Source organism: Pongo abelii, chromosome X (genome assembly GCF_028885655.2).
Source record: "Pongo abelii isolate AG06213 chromosome X, NHGRI_mPonAbe1-v2.0_pri, whole genome shotgun sequence".
Taxonomy (NCBI): Eukaryota; Metazoa; Chordata; class Mammalia; order Primates; family Hominidae; genus Pongo; species Pongo abelii.
The window spans coordinates 75,656,232-75,672,173 of record NC_072008.2 but is presented as its reverse complement, the minus strand read 5'-3'; the positions used below and the strand labels follow the sequence as shown (position 1 = coordinate 75,672,173).

Sequence of the window (15,942 nt, the reverse complement as noted above, 5' to 3'; positions counted from 1 at the left end):
GAACTTTGAAGGAAGAAACAGACTTAGGAAAGTGGAGAAGAGGGCACAGAATATTCCAGGCAGAGCAAAGGTTTGCACATGAGCAAAGTCATATAGGCAGAAATGTGCATGCCATGTTTAAGGAACAGTGTGACCAGTTTATCTGAAGGAAAGTATTTTGCAAGGGCACGATGAGTGCTAAGTCTGGAGAAATAAGTAGGGCCAGGTTGAGAAAGCCCAAATATACCTCTTTGAAAAAATACTTTTGATACTTTCCTAAAGGTACTGGGGTGATTGAAAGTGTTTAGAAAGAGGTTTGGTGGCACCTAGTGAAGAGTAACCTGTAATCGTGTTTAGAATTGATTGAAAAGTGAACAGAATCAAGGCATAGTGTAAGCATGAACTGGTGAAAGCCTGGACTATAGTAGTACCAATGAGAATGGGAAAGAAGGGACAGATACAGGAGACATATAATGGAAGCAATCATTTATGCTCAGTGAGAAGGACTTGAAACATTGAATCTTTGGAGGCAGGAAAGGGAGGATAATAAAGCCTGTTCATTCCACAAACATTTACATGTTATTGGGAGGTGGGAGAGTATAGTCGAAAGTAGAGCAAACACTGCTAGGCATGGTGGCTCACACCTGTAATCCCAGCACTTTGGGAGGCCAAGGTGGGAGGATCATTTGAGGTCAGGAGTTCAAGACCAGCATGGGCAACATAGCTAGACCCTATCTCTGTGAGAAAAGAAAAAAAATTAGCCAGGCATGGTGGCACATGCCTGTGGTCTCAGCTTCATGGGAGGCTGAAACAGGAGGATCACAGATTGAGGCTGCAGTGAGCCATGATTACACCACGGCGCTCCAGCCTGGGTGATAGAGTGAATCCCTGTCTTTAAAAAATCAAATTTAATTACATTAAAATTTCAAAAAGCAGAGCAAACGAAAAAGAAGGAATACCAGAGATGAAAGAGGACTAGAACAGTGTGGGTCATCCATGAGAAGAGAGCTTGGAGGAAAGGATGATCAACAGTGGCCAGTGCTTCAGAGAAATAAAAGAAAATGAGGTTGGAATAACGCCATTGGACCTGACGTTTAGGAAGATGATAGTGACCGTAGAAAGCAGTTTCAGTAGTAAGGTGTCTTAGTTCATTTTGTATTGCTATAATGGCATACTTGAGGCTGGGTAATTTATAAAGAAAAGAGATTTATTCTTGCTCACAGTTCTGCACACTGTACAAGAAGCATATGCCAGCATCTGCTTCTGGCTTGGGACCTCAGTAAGCTTTCAATCATGCCAGAAGTCGAAGGGGAGCAGGCATGTCACATGACAAGAGAGGGAAAAAGAGATACAGGGGAGGGTGATACCAGACTCTTTGGAACAATGCCATCTTACAGGAACTACTAGAGCAAGAACTCACTGTTACTGTGGGGAGGGAGCCAAGTCATTCATGAGAGATCTGACTCCATGACCTAAACACCTCCCACTGGGCCTTACCTCCAAAATTGGGGCATCACATTTCTTTCTTTTCTTTCTTCCCCACCCCTTTTTTTTTTTTTTTTGAGACAGAGTCTTGCTCTGTTGCCTAGGTTGTAGTGCAGTGGCATGATCTCGGCTCGCTGAAATCTCTGCCTCCTGGGTTCTCATGCCTCAGACTCCCGAGTAGCTGGGATTACAGTCACATGCCACCACGCCCGGCTAATTTTTGTATTTTTAGTAGAGACAGGGTTTCGCCATGTTGGCCAGGCTGGCCTTGAACTCCTCGCCTCAAGCAATCCACCCACCTTGGCCTCCCAAACTGCTGGGATTACAGGCGTGAGCGACCATGCCTGACCTGGGGCATCATATTTCAACATGAGATTTGGAAGGGACAAATATTCCAACTATATCATAAGATAATAGTAGAAAATAGACTGTAAGTGTTTAGGGACTGAATGGGTGGTGAGGCAATGGAAGAAGTTATGGTGGGAGGTTCTGGGAGGTCAAAACTATTTTATAATAATTCTAAAACATTGTTTGCCTATTTTTTGCTGTTTTAGCACTTGCTGTGGTGATGCAAAGCAATGATGGGTAAGATTGCTGGCACTTCGACATGAATCAGGATAGTGGCACTAACATACAGACTAGTCATCTTTTTATTCATCACTGCTATACTCTTACTTTAAAAAGAATGCCAGTCTTAAGACTATACTTTCAGAAATAATTTCTATAGTTCGTTACTAGAGAAGTTTCTCTGAACGTGTATAGCACTGAAAACCACAAAGAAGAGGTGCAGCATTATCTCCTAAGTGTAAAGCTGGCTCTTGATGTTGCTTTGCTGCAACTGCCATTTGCCATTGATGATCGTTCTTTTCTTCCTTTGGGAGACTGGGAAGGAAAGGATGCAATCTGAGTGGTTTTCATTTAAAAAATAAATAAAAAGGATGCCAGTTTTACAAAAAACCATCCTTGATAAGGGAGTAAAGATGATTAATTTTATTAAATCTTGGACCCTTGAACACATTTTAATATTATGTGTGATGAAAAGGGAAACACTCATATAGCACTTTTGTTGCATATCGAAGTGTGATGGTTATCTGGAGGAGAGGCTCTTAAGTGATTGTTTAATTTGTGAGCGGAATTAACTATTTTGTGTGTGCGTGTGTGATGGAGTCTTGCTTTGTCACCCAGGCTGGAATGCAGTGGCACAATCTCGGCTCACTGCAAACTCCACCTCCTGGGTTCAAGCGATTCTCCTGCCTCAGCCTCCCGAGTAGCTGGGACTATAGGTGCGCATCACCATGCCCGGCTAATTTTTGTATTTTTAGTAGAGACGGGATTTTGCCATGTTGGCCAGGCTGGTCTCGAACTCCTGACCTCAGGTGATCCGCCCACTTCAGCCTCCCAAAGTGCTGGAATTACGGGCGTGAGCCAGTGTGCCCTGCCTGGATTAACTATTTTTAATTTCAAGAATGACTGACACATAAACTTGGCTATTTAGCAGATGTTTTCATAAAAATGAATGAAGTGGGCCAGGCACAGTGGCCCACGCCTGTAATCCCAGCACTTTGGGAGGCCAAGGCGGGCAGATCGTCTGAGGCCAGGAGTTCAAGACTAGCCTGGCCAAAATGGTAAAACCCCGTCTCTACTAAAAATATAAACATGGGCTGGGCGTGGTGTCAGGTGCCTGTAATTTCAGCTCCTTGGGAGACTGAGGCAGGAGAATCGCTTGAATCCGGGAGACAGAGGTTGCAGTGAGCCGAGATGATGCCACTGCACTTCAGCCTGGGTGACAGTGAAATTCCCTCTCAAAAGTAAAAGATAAAATAAAATGAACCAAATGAATAGGACTCTATTGTGTATATGTACCATTTTGCATTCTTCATCCATTCATCTTTTGATGGACACTTAGGTTAGCATGTGACTTCTGGGAAAACAATTGACAGTATTTTTTGCCAGTGAAAAAGTTTGAGCTTTTAGGTAAAAACTGAAATTTTAGAAAATGTGTACTTCTACCATGAGCTTGGTAGCTTCTAAATACTTAGTCTTTTTTTTTTTTTTTTTTTTTTTTTTGAGACAGAGTCTCATTCTGCCACACAGGTTGGAGCGCAGTGGCACAGTCTCAGCTCACTGCAGCCTCTGCCTCCCAGGTTCAAGCGATTCTCATGCCTCAGCCTCCCAAGTAGCTGGGATTGCAGGCACACACCACCACAGCTGGCTTTTCTGTTTTGTTTTGTTTTGGTATTTCTAGTAGAGATGGGGATTTCCCCATGTTGGCCAGGCTGGACTGGAACTCCTGGCCTCAAGTTATCCACCTGCCTTGGCCTCCCAAAGTGCTGGGGCTACAGGCATGAGCCACTGCCTAAATACTTAGTCTTTTTTTTTTAATTTTATTATTATTGTACTTTAAGTTTTAGGGTACATGTGCACAACGTGCAGGTTTGTTACATATGTATACATGTGCCATGTTGGTGTGCTGCACCCATTAACTCGTCATTTAGCATTAGGTATATCTCCTAATACTATCCCATCCCCCTCCCCCCACCCCACAACAGTCTCCGGTGTGTGATGTTCCCCTTCCTGTGTCCATGTGTTCTCATTGTTCAGTTCCCACCTATGAGTGAGAACATGCAGTGTTTGGTTTTTTGTTCTTGAGATAGTTTGCTGAGAATGATGGTTTCCAGTTTCATCCATGTCCCTACAAAGGACATAAACTCATCATTTTTTACGGCTGCATAGTATTCCATGGTGTATATGTGCCACATTTTCTTAATCCAGTCTATCGTTGTTGGACATTTAGTTTGGTTCCAAGTCTTTGCTATTGTGAATAGTGCTGCTATAAACATACGTGTGCATGTGTCTTTATAGCAGCATGATTTATAATCCTTTGGGTATATACCCAGTAATCAGATGGCTGGGTCAAATGGTATTTCTAGTTCTAGATCCCTGAGGAATCGCCACACTGACTTCCACAATGGTTGAACTAGTTTACAGTCCCACCAACAGTGTAAAAGTGTTCCTATTTCTCCACATCCTCTCCAGCACCTGTTGTTTCCTGACTTTTTAATGATTGCCATTCTAACTGGTGTGAGATGGTATCTCACTGTGGTTTTGATTTGCATTTCTCTGATGGCCAGTGATGGTGAGCATTTTTTCATGTGTTTTTTGGCTGCATAAATGTCTTCTTTTGAGAAGTGTCTGTTCATATCCTTCACCCACTTTTTGATGGGGTTGTTTGTTTTTTTCTTGTAAATTTGTTTGAGTTCATTGTAGATTCTGGATATTAGCCCTTTGTCAGATGAGTAGGTTGCAAAAATTTTCTCCCACTTTGTAGGTTGCCTGTTCACTCTGATGAAACTGTCTCAAAAAAAAAAAAAAAAAAAAAAAAGACTAAGTATTTAGAAGCTACCAAGCTCATGGTAGAAGTACACATTTTCTAAAATTTCAGTTTTTCCCTAAAAGCTCAAACTTTTGCTGTGCAGAAGCTCTTTAGTTTAATTAGATCCCATTTGTCAATTTTGGCTTTTGTTGCCATTGCTTTTGGTGTTTTAGACATGAAGTCCTTGCCCATGCCTATGTCCTGAATGGTATTACCTAGGTTTTCTTCTAGGGTTTTTATGGTTTTAGGTCTAACATTTAAGTCTTTAATTCATCTTGAATTAATTTTTGTATAAGGTGTAAGGAAGGGATCCAGTTTCAGCTTTCTACTATGGCTAGCCAGTTTTCCTAGCACCATTTATTAAATAGGGAGTCCTTTCCCCATTGCTTGTTTTTGTCAGGTTTGTCAAAGATCAGATAGTTGTAGATATGCGGCATTATTTCTGAGGGCTCTGTTCTGTTCCATTGGTCTATATCTCTGTTTTGGTACCAGTACCATGCTGTTTTGGTTACTGTAGCCTTGTAGTATAGTTTGAAGTCAGGTAGCATGATGCCTCCAGCTTTGTTCTTTTGACTTAGGATTGACTTGGCAATGCAGGCTCTTTTTTGGTTCCATATGAACTTTAAAGTAGTTTTTTCCAATTCTGTGAAGAAAGTCATTGGTAGCTTGATGGGGATGGCGTTGAATCTATAAATTACCTTGGGCAATATGGCCATTTTCACAATATTGATTCTTTCTACCCATGAGCATGGAATGTTCTTCCATTTGTTTGTAACGTCTTTTATTTCCTTGAGCAGTGGTTTGTAGTTCTCCTTGAAGAGGTCCTTCGCGTCTCTTGTAAGTTGGATTCCTAGGTATTTTGTTCTCTTTGAAGCAATTGTTAATGGGAGTTCACTCATGATTTGGCTCTCTGTCTGTTATTGGTGTATAAGAATGCTGGTGATTTTCGCACATTGATTTTGTATCCTGAGACTTTGCTGAAGTTGCTTATCAGCTTAAGGAGATTTTGGGCTGAGACGATGGGGTTTTCTAGATATACAATCATGTCATCTGCAAACAGGGACAATTTGACTTCCTCTTTTCCTAATTGAATACCCTTTATTTCCTTCTCCTGCCTAATTGCCCTGGCCAGCACTTCCAACACTATGTCGAATAGGAGTGGTGAGAGAGGGCATCCCTGTCTTGTGCCAGTTTTCAAAGGGAATGCTTCCAGTTTTTGCCCATTCAGTATGATATTGGCTGTGGGTTTGTCATAGATAGCTCTTATTATTTGGAGATATGTCCTATCAATACCTAAATTATTGAGAGTTTTTAGCATGAAGGGTTGTTGAATTTTGTCAAAGGCCTTTTCTGCATCTACTGAGATAATCATGTGGTTTTTGTCTTTGGTTCTGTTTATATGCTGGATTACATTTATTGATTTGCATATGTTGAACCAGCCTTGCATCCCAGGGATGAAGCCCACTTGATCATGATGGAGAAGCTTTTTGATGTGCTGCTGGATTCAGTTTGCCAGTATTTTATTGAGGATTTTTGCATCGATGTTCATCAGGGATATTGGTCTAAAATTCTCTTTTTTTGTTGTGTCTCTGCCAGGCTTTGGTATCAGGATGATGCTGGCCTCATAAAATGAGTTAGGGAGGATTCCCTCTTTTTCTATTGATTGGAATAATTTCAGAAGGAATGGTACCAACTCCTCCTTGTACCTCTGGTAGAATTCGACTGTGAATCCATCTGGTCCTGGACTTTTTTTGGTTGGTAAGCTATTGATTATTGCCACAATTTCAGAGCCTGTTATTGATCTATTCAGAGATTCAACTTCTTCCTGGTTTAGTCTTGGGAGAGTGTGTTGAGGAATTTATCCATTTCTTCTAGATTTTCTAGTTTATTTGCGTAGAGGTGTTTGTAGTATTCTCTGATGGTAGTTTGTATTTCTATGGGATCGGTGGTGATATCCCCTTTATCATTTTTTATTGCGTCTATTTGATTCTTCTCTCTTTTCTTCTTTATTAGTCTTGCTAGCGTTCTATCAATTTTGTTGATCTTTTCAAAAAACCAGCTCCTGGATTAATTAATTTTTGAAGGGTTTTTTGTGTCTCTATTTCCTTCAGTTCTGCTCTGATTTTAGTTATTTCTTGCCTTCTGCTAGCTTTTGAATGTGTTTGCTCTTGCTTCTCTAGTTCTTTTAATTGTGATGTTAGGGTGTCAATTTTGGATCTTTCTTGCTTTCTCTTGTGGGCATTTAGTACTACAAATTTCCCTCTACACACTGCTTTGAATGCGTCCCAGAGATTCTGGTATGTTGTGTCTTTGTTCTCGTTGGTTTCAAAGAACATCTTTATTTCTGCCTTCATTTCGTCATGTACCCAGTAGTCATTCAGGAGCAGGTTGTTCAGTTTCCATGTAGTTGAGCAGTTTTGAGTGAGTTTCTTAATCCTGAGGTCTAGTTTGATTGCACTGTGGTCTGAGAGACAGTTTGTTATAATTTCTGTTCTTTTACATTTGCTGAGGAGTGCTTTACTTCCAACTATGTGGTCAGTTTTGGAATAGCTGTGGTGTGGTGCTGGAAAGAATGTATATTCTGTTGATTTGGGGTGGAGAGTTCTGTAGATGTCTATTTGTTCCACTTGGTGCAGAGCTGAGTTCAATTCCTGGATATCCTTGTTAACTTTCTATCTCATTGATCTGTCTAATGTTGACAGTGGGGTGTTAAAGTCTCCCATTATTATTGTGTGGGAGTCTAAGTCTCTTTGTAGGTCACTCAGGAATTGCTTTATGAATCTGGGTGCTCCTGTATTGGGTGCATATGTATTTAGGATAGTTAGCTCTTCTTGTTGAATTGATCCCTTTACCATTATGTAATGTCCTTCTTTGTCTCTTTTGATCTTTGTTGGTTTAAAGTCTGTTGTATCAGAGACTAGGATTGCAACCCCTGCCTTTTTTTGTTTTCCATTTGCTTGGTAGATCTTCCTCCATCCCTTTATTTTGAGCCTATGTGTGTCACTGCACGTGAGATGGGTTTCCTGAATACAACACACTGATGGGTCTTGACTCTTTATCCAATTTGCCAGTCTGTGCCCTTTAATTGGAGCATTTAGCTCATTTACATTTAATGTTAATATTGTTATGTGTGAATTTGATCCTGTCATTATGATGTTAGCTGGTTATTTTGCTCGATAGTTGATGCAGTTTCTTCCTAGCCTTGATGGGCTTTACAATTTGGCATATTTTTGCAGTGGCTGGTACCAGTTGTTCCTTTCCATGTTTAGTGCTTCCTTCAGGAGCTCTTTTAGGGCAGGCCTGGTGGTGATAAAATCTCTCAGCATTTGCTTGTCTGTAAAGGATTTTATTTCTCCTTCACTTATGAAGCTTAGTTTGGCTGGATATGAAATTCTGGTTTGAAAATTCTTTTCTTTAAGAATGTTGAATATTGGTCCCCACTCTCTTCTGGCTTGTAGAGTTTCTGCCGAGAGATCAGCTGTTAGTCTGATGGGCTTCCCTTTGAGGGTAACCCGACCTTTCTCTCTGGCTGCCCTTAACATTTTTTCCTTCATTTCAACTTTGGTGAATCTGACAATTATGTGTCTTGGAGTTGCTCTTCTCGAGGAGTATCTTTGTGGCGTTCTGTTTATTTCCTGAATCTGAATGTTGGCCTGCCTTGCTAGTTTGGGGAAGTTCTCCTGGATAGTATCCTGCAGAGTGTTTTCCAACTTGGTTCCATTCTCCCCGTCTCTTTCAGGTACACCAATCAAACGTAGATTTGGTCTTTTCACATAGTCCCATATTTCTTGGAGACTTTGTTTGTTTCTTTTTATTCTTTTTTCTCTAAACTTCTCTTCTCGCTTCATTTCATTCATCTTCCATCACTGATACCCGTTCTTCCAGTTGATCGCATCAGCTACTGAGGCTTCTGCATTCATCATGTAGCTCTCGTGCCTTGGTTTTCAGCTCCATCAGGTCCTTTAAGGACTTCTCTGCATTGATTATTCTAGTTATCCATTCGTCTAATTTTTTTTCAAAGCTTTTAACTTCTTTGCTATTGGTTCGAATTTCCTCCTGTAGCTCGGGGTAGTTTGATCGTCTGAAGCCTTCTTCTCTCAGCTCGTCAAAGTCATTCTCCGTCCAGCTTTGTTCCGTTGCTGGTGAGGAGCTGCGTTCCTTTGGAGGAGGAGAGGTGCTCTGATTTTTAGAGTTTCCGGTTTTTCTGCTCCGTTTTTTTCCCATCTTTGTGGTTTTATCTACCTTTGGTCTTTGATGATGGTGATGTACAGATGAGTTTTTTATGTGGATTTCCTTTCTGTTTGTTAGTTTCGCTTCTAACAGACAGAACCCTCAGCTGCAGGTCTGTTGGAGTTTGCTAGAGGTCCACTCCACACCCTGTTTGCCTGGGTATCAGCAGCAGTGGCTGCAGAACAGCGGATATTGGTGAACCACAGATGCTGCTGCCTGATTTTTCCTCTGGAAGTTTTGTCTCAGAGGGGTACCCGGCCACGTGAGGTGTCAGTCCGCCCCTACTAGGGGGTGCCTCCCAGTTAGGTTACTCGGGGGTCAGGGACCCACTTGAGGAGGCAGTCAGCCCATTCTCAGATCTCAAGCTGCGTGCTGGGAGAACCACTACTCTCTTCAAACCTGTCAGAGAGGGACATTTAAGTCCGCAGAGGTTACTGCTGTCTTTTTGTTTGTCTGTGCCCTGCCCCCAGAGGTGGAGCCTACAGAAGCAGGCAGACCTCATTGAGCTGTGGTGGGCTCCACCCAGTTCAAGCTTCCCAGCAGCTTTGTTTACCTAATCAAACAACTAACTGGGCAATGGCAGGCGCCCCTCCCCCAGCCTCGCTGCCGCCTTGGAGTTTGATCTTGGACTGCTATGCTAGCAATAAGTGAGACTCCATGGGCGTAGGACCCTCCAAGCCAGGTACGGTATATAATGTCCTGGTGTGCCGTTTTTTAAGCCCGTTGGAAAAGCACAGTATTATGGTGGGAGTGACCCAATTTTCCAGGTGCCGTCTGTCAACCCTTTCTTTGACTAGGAAAGGGAATTCCCTGACCCCTTGTGCTTCCCTGGTGAGGCAATGCCTCACCCTGCTTTGGCTCGTGCACAGTTCGCTGCACCCACTGTCCTGCACCTACTGTCTGGCACTCCCTAGTGAGATGAACGCGGTACCTCAGTTGGAAATGCAGAAATCACCCATCTTCTGTGTCACTCACGCTGGGAGCTGTAGACCGGAGCTGTTCCTATTCGGCCATCTTGACTCCTCCCCCTCCAATACTTAGTCTTTTCTGATGAAATTGGTGGTGGTATTAAACAAATGTGATTTTATTTTATTTTATTTGTTTTGAGACCGTGTCTCACTCTGTTGCCCAGGCTGGAGGGCAGTAGTGCCATCTCGGCTCACTGCAACCTCCATCTCCTGGGTTCAAGCGATTCTCCTGCCTCAGCCTCCCGAGTTGCTAGCTGGGACTACAGACAGCCACCACCACGCCTGGCTAATTTTTGTATTTTTAGTACAGATGGTGTTTCACCATGTTGACCACGCTGGTCTTGAACTCCTGACCTCAGGTGATCCACCCACCTCGGCCTCCCAAAGCACTGGGATTACAGGCGTGAGCTACTGTGCCTGGCCAACAAACGTGTTTCTAAAAACTTTTTAAAATTTTGATATAAGCATAGATTTGCAGGAAGCTACAAAAATAGTAAAGAGAGATCGGTGTACCCTTCTCCCAGTTTTTCGCCAGTGGCAAAATCTTGCATACATGTAGCGCAATATAAAACCAGGAAATAGACATTGATACAATCCACAGACCTTATTTAGATTTCACCAGTTTTACATGAACTCACTTACGTGTGTTTGCATATGTTTATATAGTTCTATACAATTTCAGCACATGTGTAGGTGTAGATTCATGTTCACTACCACCATCACAATCAAGATACAGAACAGTTTCATTACCACACAGATTCTTTACATAACCCCTTTATAGGGATACCCCTTTCCCATCATCCAAAACCTCAGGCAACCAAAACCTAGTCTCTCCATCTCTATAATTTTGTCATTTTAAGAACATTATATAAATGTAATAATACACTATGTAACCATTTCATATTGGTTGTTTTCACTCAGCATTTTTTTTTTTTTTTGTGATCTGTCCTTGTCTTTTTATGTGTTAATAGTTTGTTATTTTTGTTTGTTTGTTTGTTTTTGAGACAGAGTCTCACTCTGTTGCCCAGGCTGGAGTGCAATGGTGTGATCTCGGCTCACTGCAACTACTGCCTCCTGAGTTCAAGCCATTCTCCTGCCTCAGCCTCCCAAGTAGCCTGAGATTACAGGCATGCGCCACCTTGCCTGGCTAATTTTTTTGTATTTTTTAGTATAGATGGCGTTTTGCCAAGTTGGCCAGGCTGGTCTCAAACTCCTGGCCTCAAGTGATCCGCCCACCTCTGCCTACCAAAGTGCTGGGATTACAGGCATGAGTCAACACACCCAGCCCTGTTCTCTTTTATTGCTATGTAGAATTCTATGCTATGGATGTACCAATTTGTTTAGCCATTCACCATTGAAAGAATTTGGGTTGTTTCCAGTTTTTGGCTATTGTAAATCAGTTGGCATGAACATTTCCATACAGGTTTTTGTGTGGACATAAAGGGTATATTTAGTTTTTTTTTTTTTTTTTTTAGAAACTGCTAACTGTTTTCTAGAGTGGCCATGCCATTTTACATTCTGTGTTTTGTTTTGTTTTGTTTTGAGACAGAGTCTCACTCTGTCACCCAGGCTGGAGTGCAGTGGCATGATCTCAGCTCACTGCAACCTCCGCCTCCCAGGCTCAAGTGATTCTCCTGCCTTAGCCTCCTGAGTGGCTGAGACTACAGGTGCATGCCACCATGCCTGGCTAATTTTTGTATTTTTAGTAGAAATGGGGCTTTGCCATCTTGGCCAGGCTTGTCTCAAACCGCTGACCTCAGGTGATCCGCCCACCTAGGCCTCCCAAAGTACTGGGATTACAGGTATGAGCCACTGCACCCGGCCACCATTTAGATTCTTACCAGTAGTGTATGAGAGATCCCATTTCTTTGCATCCTTGACAGCATTTGGTATTGTGACCAATTTTTTATTGTAGCTATCCTAATAGATATATAGTGATATCTCATTGTGGTTTTAATTTGCATTTCTCTAATGGCTAATGATGTTGAACATCTTTTCATTTACTTATTTGCCATCTGTATCTCCCTTTAGGCAAAATATCTGTCATTTTTCTTGTCTATTTTCTATTTGGATTGTTTGATAGTTTACTGTTGAATTTACAGGATTATTTATATATTCTAGATATGATTCCCTTGTCAGATAAATATTCGCAAATATTGTCTCGTTGTAGCTTGTCTTTTTGTCCTTTTTAATAGGGTCACAGAATACAGTTTTGATGAAGTCCATTTGATTGATTTCTTTTTCTTTTATGGATCATGCTTTTGGTGTCATGTCTCAGAATGTTTCACCTAGCCCTGAGTTTCTTAAATTTCCATTTGAATTTTAAGATCAGCATGTTAATTTCTGCAAAAAAGGCCAACTGGAATTTTAATGGAATTGGATTAAATTTATAGATCAACTTGGGGAGTATTGCCATTTTAATATATTGTCTTTTTTTTTTTTGAGACAGAGTCTCACTCTATTGCCCAGGCAATATTGAGCCATCTTGGCTCACTGCAGCCTCTGCTTCCCGGGTTCAAGCGATTCTCCTGCCTCAGCCTCCCGAGTAGCTGAGATTACAGGCATGCACCACCATGCCTAGCTACTTTTTGTATTTTTAGTAGAGACGGGGTTTTGCCATGTTGGCCAGGCTGGTCTCGAACTCCTGGCCTCCGGTGATCAGCCTACCTTGGCCTCCCAAAGTGCTGGGATTACAGGGGTGAGCCACTGGGCCCGGCCCTGATGGTAGTTTTGACTGCCCCAAATGTACACATTTTTGAATACTGACTTACAGTTTATGAAATGCTTTCACATCTGTGATCCCATTTGATCCTCATAAAATCAATCCTATATTGTAGACATTACTGTCCCTATTTTATAGTTAACAAAATAGAGCCTCAAAGAGATTGTGACTTACCTAAGTTCACTGAGCCAAGAAGTGGAAAAGCTGGGAATGCAAAGCTCATATTCTTTTCACTACATCAGTATAGGCAGGACATCACTCCAGACCTAATGAATCACAGTCTCCAAGTGGTGCGAGCTTGGCATGTGATTTTCAGAAAGCTCCACTGGTGAGTCTGATGCTCACAAAAGGTTACTACAGCATAGTATTGTGCTGCCTCTTCTTTAAGATTTCTTTTACTTTAAATCTTTATCTTTTGGGCTTGAAATATTTGTTTCTAGTCATAAGAAGATGAATAAATTTTCAAAACTAGCCTGAATTATTAGAGCTTTGATTTCTCTAAGATAAAATCTGAGTAATGATAGACACTTTATGGGTTGTTTGAACATTAAAGTCTCATATTGTTTTATATGTTATAAGAACAGACAGCAACATCTATCCTCTGATATGGTGTTGTCACTCAGCGTTTCTCTTTTATAGTAAGATTTTCTCCACCTTGAATAATGATTTAATCAGCAAGTATTCGTAGAATATAGTGTAGACAGGAATATTATTTTCTAATCTCTATTTAGAGATTTGGCTTATTGAGGCACTTGTGTTAGCAATTTATTTTCCCCTTTAATAATATCTAGTATTAAAGCCTTATAAGAGAGTATCTACTCAGCAAGATGTCAGGCTTACTATTCAGCAATTAGAAGAGAAAACTAGAGAGAAGCTGGCGTCTTATGTTGTTTATATTTTCTTCTCTCTACTCAATTCTTTTATTATTCAAAGCACAATAATATTTGACACCACGTAAAGAAGAGAAGAAAGAAAATAGCAAGTGTAGTACTTTATTATTTCCTTGTATGTATCCATGTTTTTCTTTAAAAAATGCTTTGTCAGCCTTTTTTTTTTTTTTCTTGTGTGTGACAGAGTCTCGCTCTGTCGCCCAGGCTGGAGTGCAATGGCTCGATCTCAGCTCACTGCAACCTCCGCCTCCCGAGTAGCTGGATTGCAGGTGCCCACCACCACACCCAGCTAATTTATGTTTGGGTTGTTTTTGTTTTGTTTTGTTTGTTTGTTTGTTTGTTTTTTAGTAGAGACGGGATTTCACCATGTTGGTCAAGCTGGTCTCAAACTGCTGACCTCAGGTGATCCACTCACCTCGGCCTCCCTAAATACTGGGATTATAGGCCTGAGCCACTGCGCCTGGCCAACTAAGTTCGTAAATGGCTGAAACAAGCCTCATCTACAAGTGCTAAAGTATGTGTGATTGATGTTTTCATTCATTTGGGGGTGTTCAGTCATAGAATGGTAGAACTGAAAGGAACCCTACAGATAGTCTAGTATAGTCTCCTCACTTTATGGATGAGGAAACAATCTGTGAGAGCTGAAGGCTCAAAGTTTCACATGATAAATGGCAGAGCGGCTCTTTTGGCTTCATGATAAGATTGTACTAAGCTGCTTTTCTTTTTTCTTAAAAAATTTTTTTTTAAAGAGAAGGGGTTTTGCTCTGTCATCTGTGGCAGGAGTAGAGAGGTATCTTCTTAGCTTACTGCAGCTTCGAACTCCTGGACTTGAGCAATTTTCCCGCCTCAGCCTCTAGAGTAGCTGGGACTATAGGTGTGTGCCACCATGTCTGGCTAATTGATAAGCTGCTTTTTGTAGTGGATATACATAGCAGTTCAGACTATGAGGTTATTGTGAGCTTGCTTTAAGACAAAGACTGCTGTTTAACTTAATTCCTCTAATGTAGAGGTGAATACAAGAGCTATTCAAGTTGCAGAAGCATCTAGTAGACCTGGCATTATGTCATAATATAATAACATAAGGCGGTACAACCAGTTTTTGCATTTCCAGAAAAAAGTAAATGACTCCGGCTCATTCAGTATCAACTCTGTGTCACCAAAGATTACCACTTATTCTTCTGTATTTTGAGCAAGCTATCTGTTTAGCTGGAACAACTAGTATTGCTAAAAATATTAGAAAACAAAATAAGACTTTTAAACACTAGTTAAAATATGCTAAAATTGACTTAGAGACAAATAACCTTGTCATTTCATTTTAACCAATTATTGACATTCTTTATGTTTTTCAGGCAGTCGCTCAAGGGGATTTTCAAAGAGCATCTATGTGTGTACTGCAATGTAAAGATATGTTGATGAGACTCCCCCAGATGGTGAGTGAAATCTGCATTCTCCAAGAGTTTGAAAATATGCTATATCAAGTTCCAGGAAGAATCATTACTACTTCATGCAACCTTTTGGAGATTCTATTTGAGATCAGTTCCACATAAGTAGCTGATCTTTGAAATATTTTGCTTCCTTTGTTCTTTACCAGAAAGGGCATTTGAAAAAGCTATATGGAATATTTCTTTTTTTTCTTTTCTTTTTTTTTCTGAGATGGAGTCTCACTCTGTCACCCAGGCTGGAGTGCAGTGATGTGATCTCAGCTCACTGCAACCTCCACCTCCCGGGTTCAAGTGATTCTTGTGCCTCAGCCTCCTGAGTAGCTGGGATTACAGGCCTGCGCCACCACACCTGGCTACTTTTTGTATTTTTAGTACAGACGGGGTTTCACTATGTTGGCCAGGCTGCTCTGGAACTCCTGGCCTCAAGTGATCCGCCCACCTCAGCCTCCCAAAGTACTGGGATTACAGGCGTGAGCCACCACACCTGGCTGATATGGAATATTTCTTAAAATTTTCTTTGCTTTGTCTTTTATTGTCAAATCATTTTGATAACATTTGCTCCATATTTCATGCTATACAACAAAGAAAGAAAAAAATGAATTTGTCTTCTGACAAGGTTGATAGCAGTTAATCATGTTACTGCCATAGTATTTTTCTATACTGGGATGTGGAGATGTGAGAGATTTGATAGGATAAAGCCTGCATCCTGGACTGGATCTCATGAAAATTCCTAAATACATAGTTTTTTGCTTTTTCATTTTATCTTCCCTTTCCATTCTTTCTCTCCTATTTCAGTGCCTATGCCTACTTCAGTCTTTACTATCACAGAGGGATTAATAATGGAGATATAATT

At 41.2% G+C, this 15,942-nt stretch overlaps 1 protein-coding gene and 1 non-coding gene across 2 annotated transcripts in view; both read left to right on the top strand.

Moving 5' to 3' along the window:
* Positions 1-15,942, top strand: part of TEX11 (testis expressed 11) — a 377,626-nt gene that overhangs the window by 66,559 nt on the left and 295,125 nt on the right. The window contains exon 8 of the mRNA XM_024240693.3: positions 14,997-15,077. Coding sequence (XP_024096461.1) covers positions 14,997-15,077 — 81 coding nt within the window. The remainder of the gene's footprint in view (positions 1-14,996; positions 15,078-15,942) is intronic.
* LOC112131229 (small nucleolar RNA U3) lies at positions 2,161-2,376 on the top strand. The gene has a single exon (XR_002913348.1). It is a non-coding gene; the product is annotated as a small nucleolar RNA U3 (small nucleolar RNA).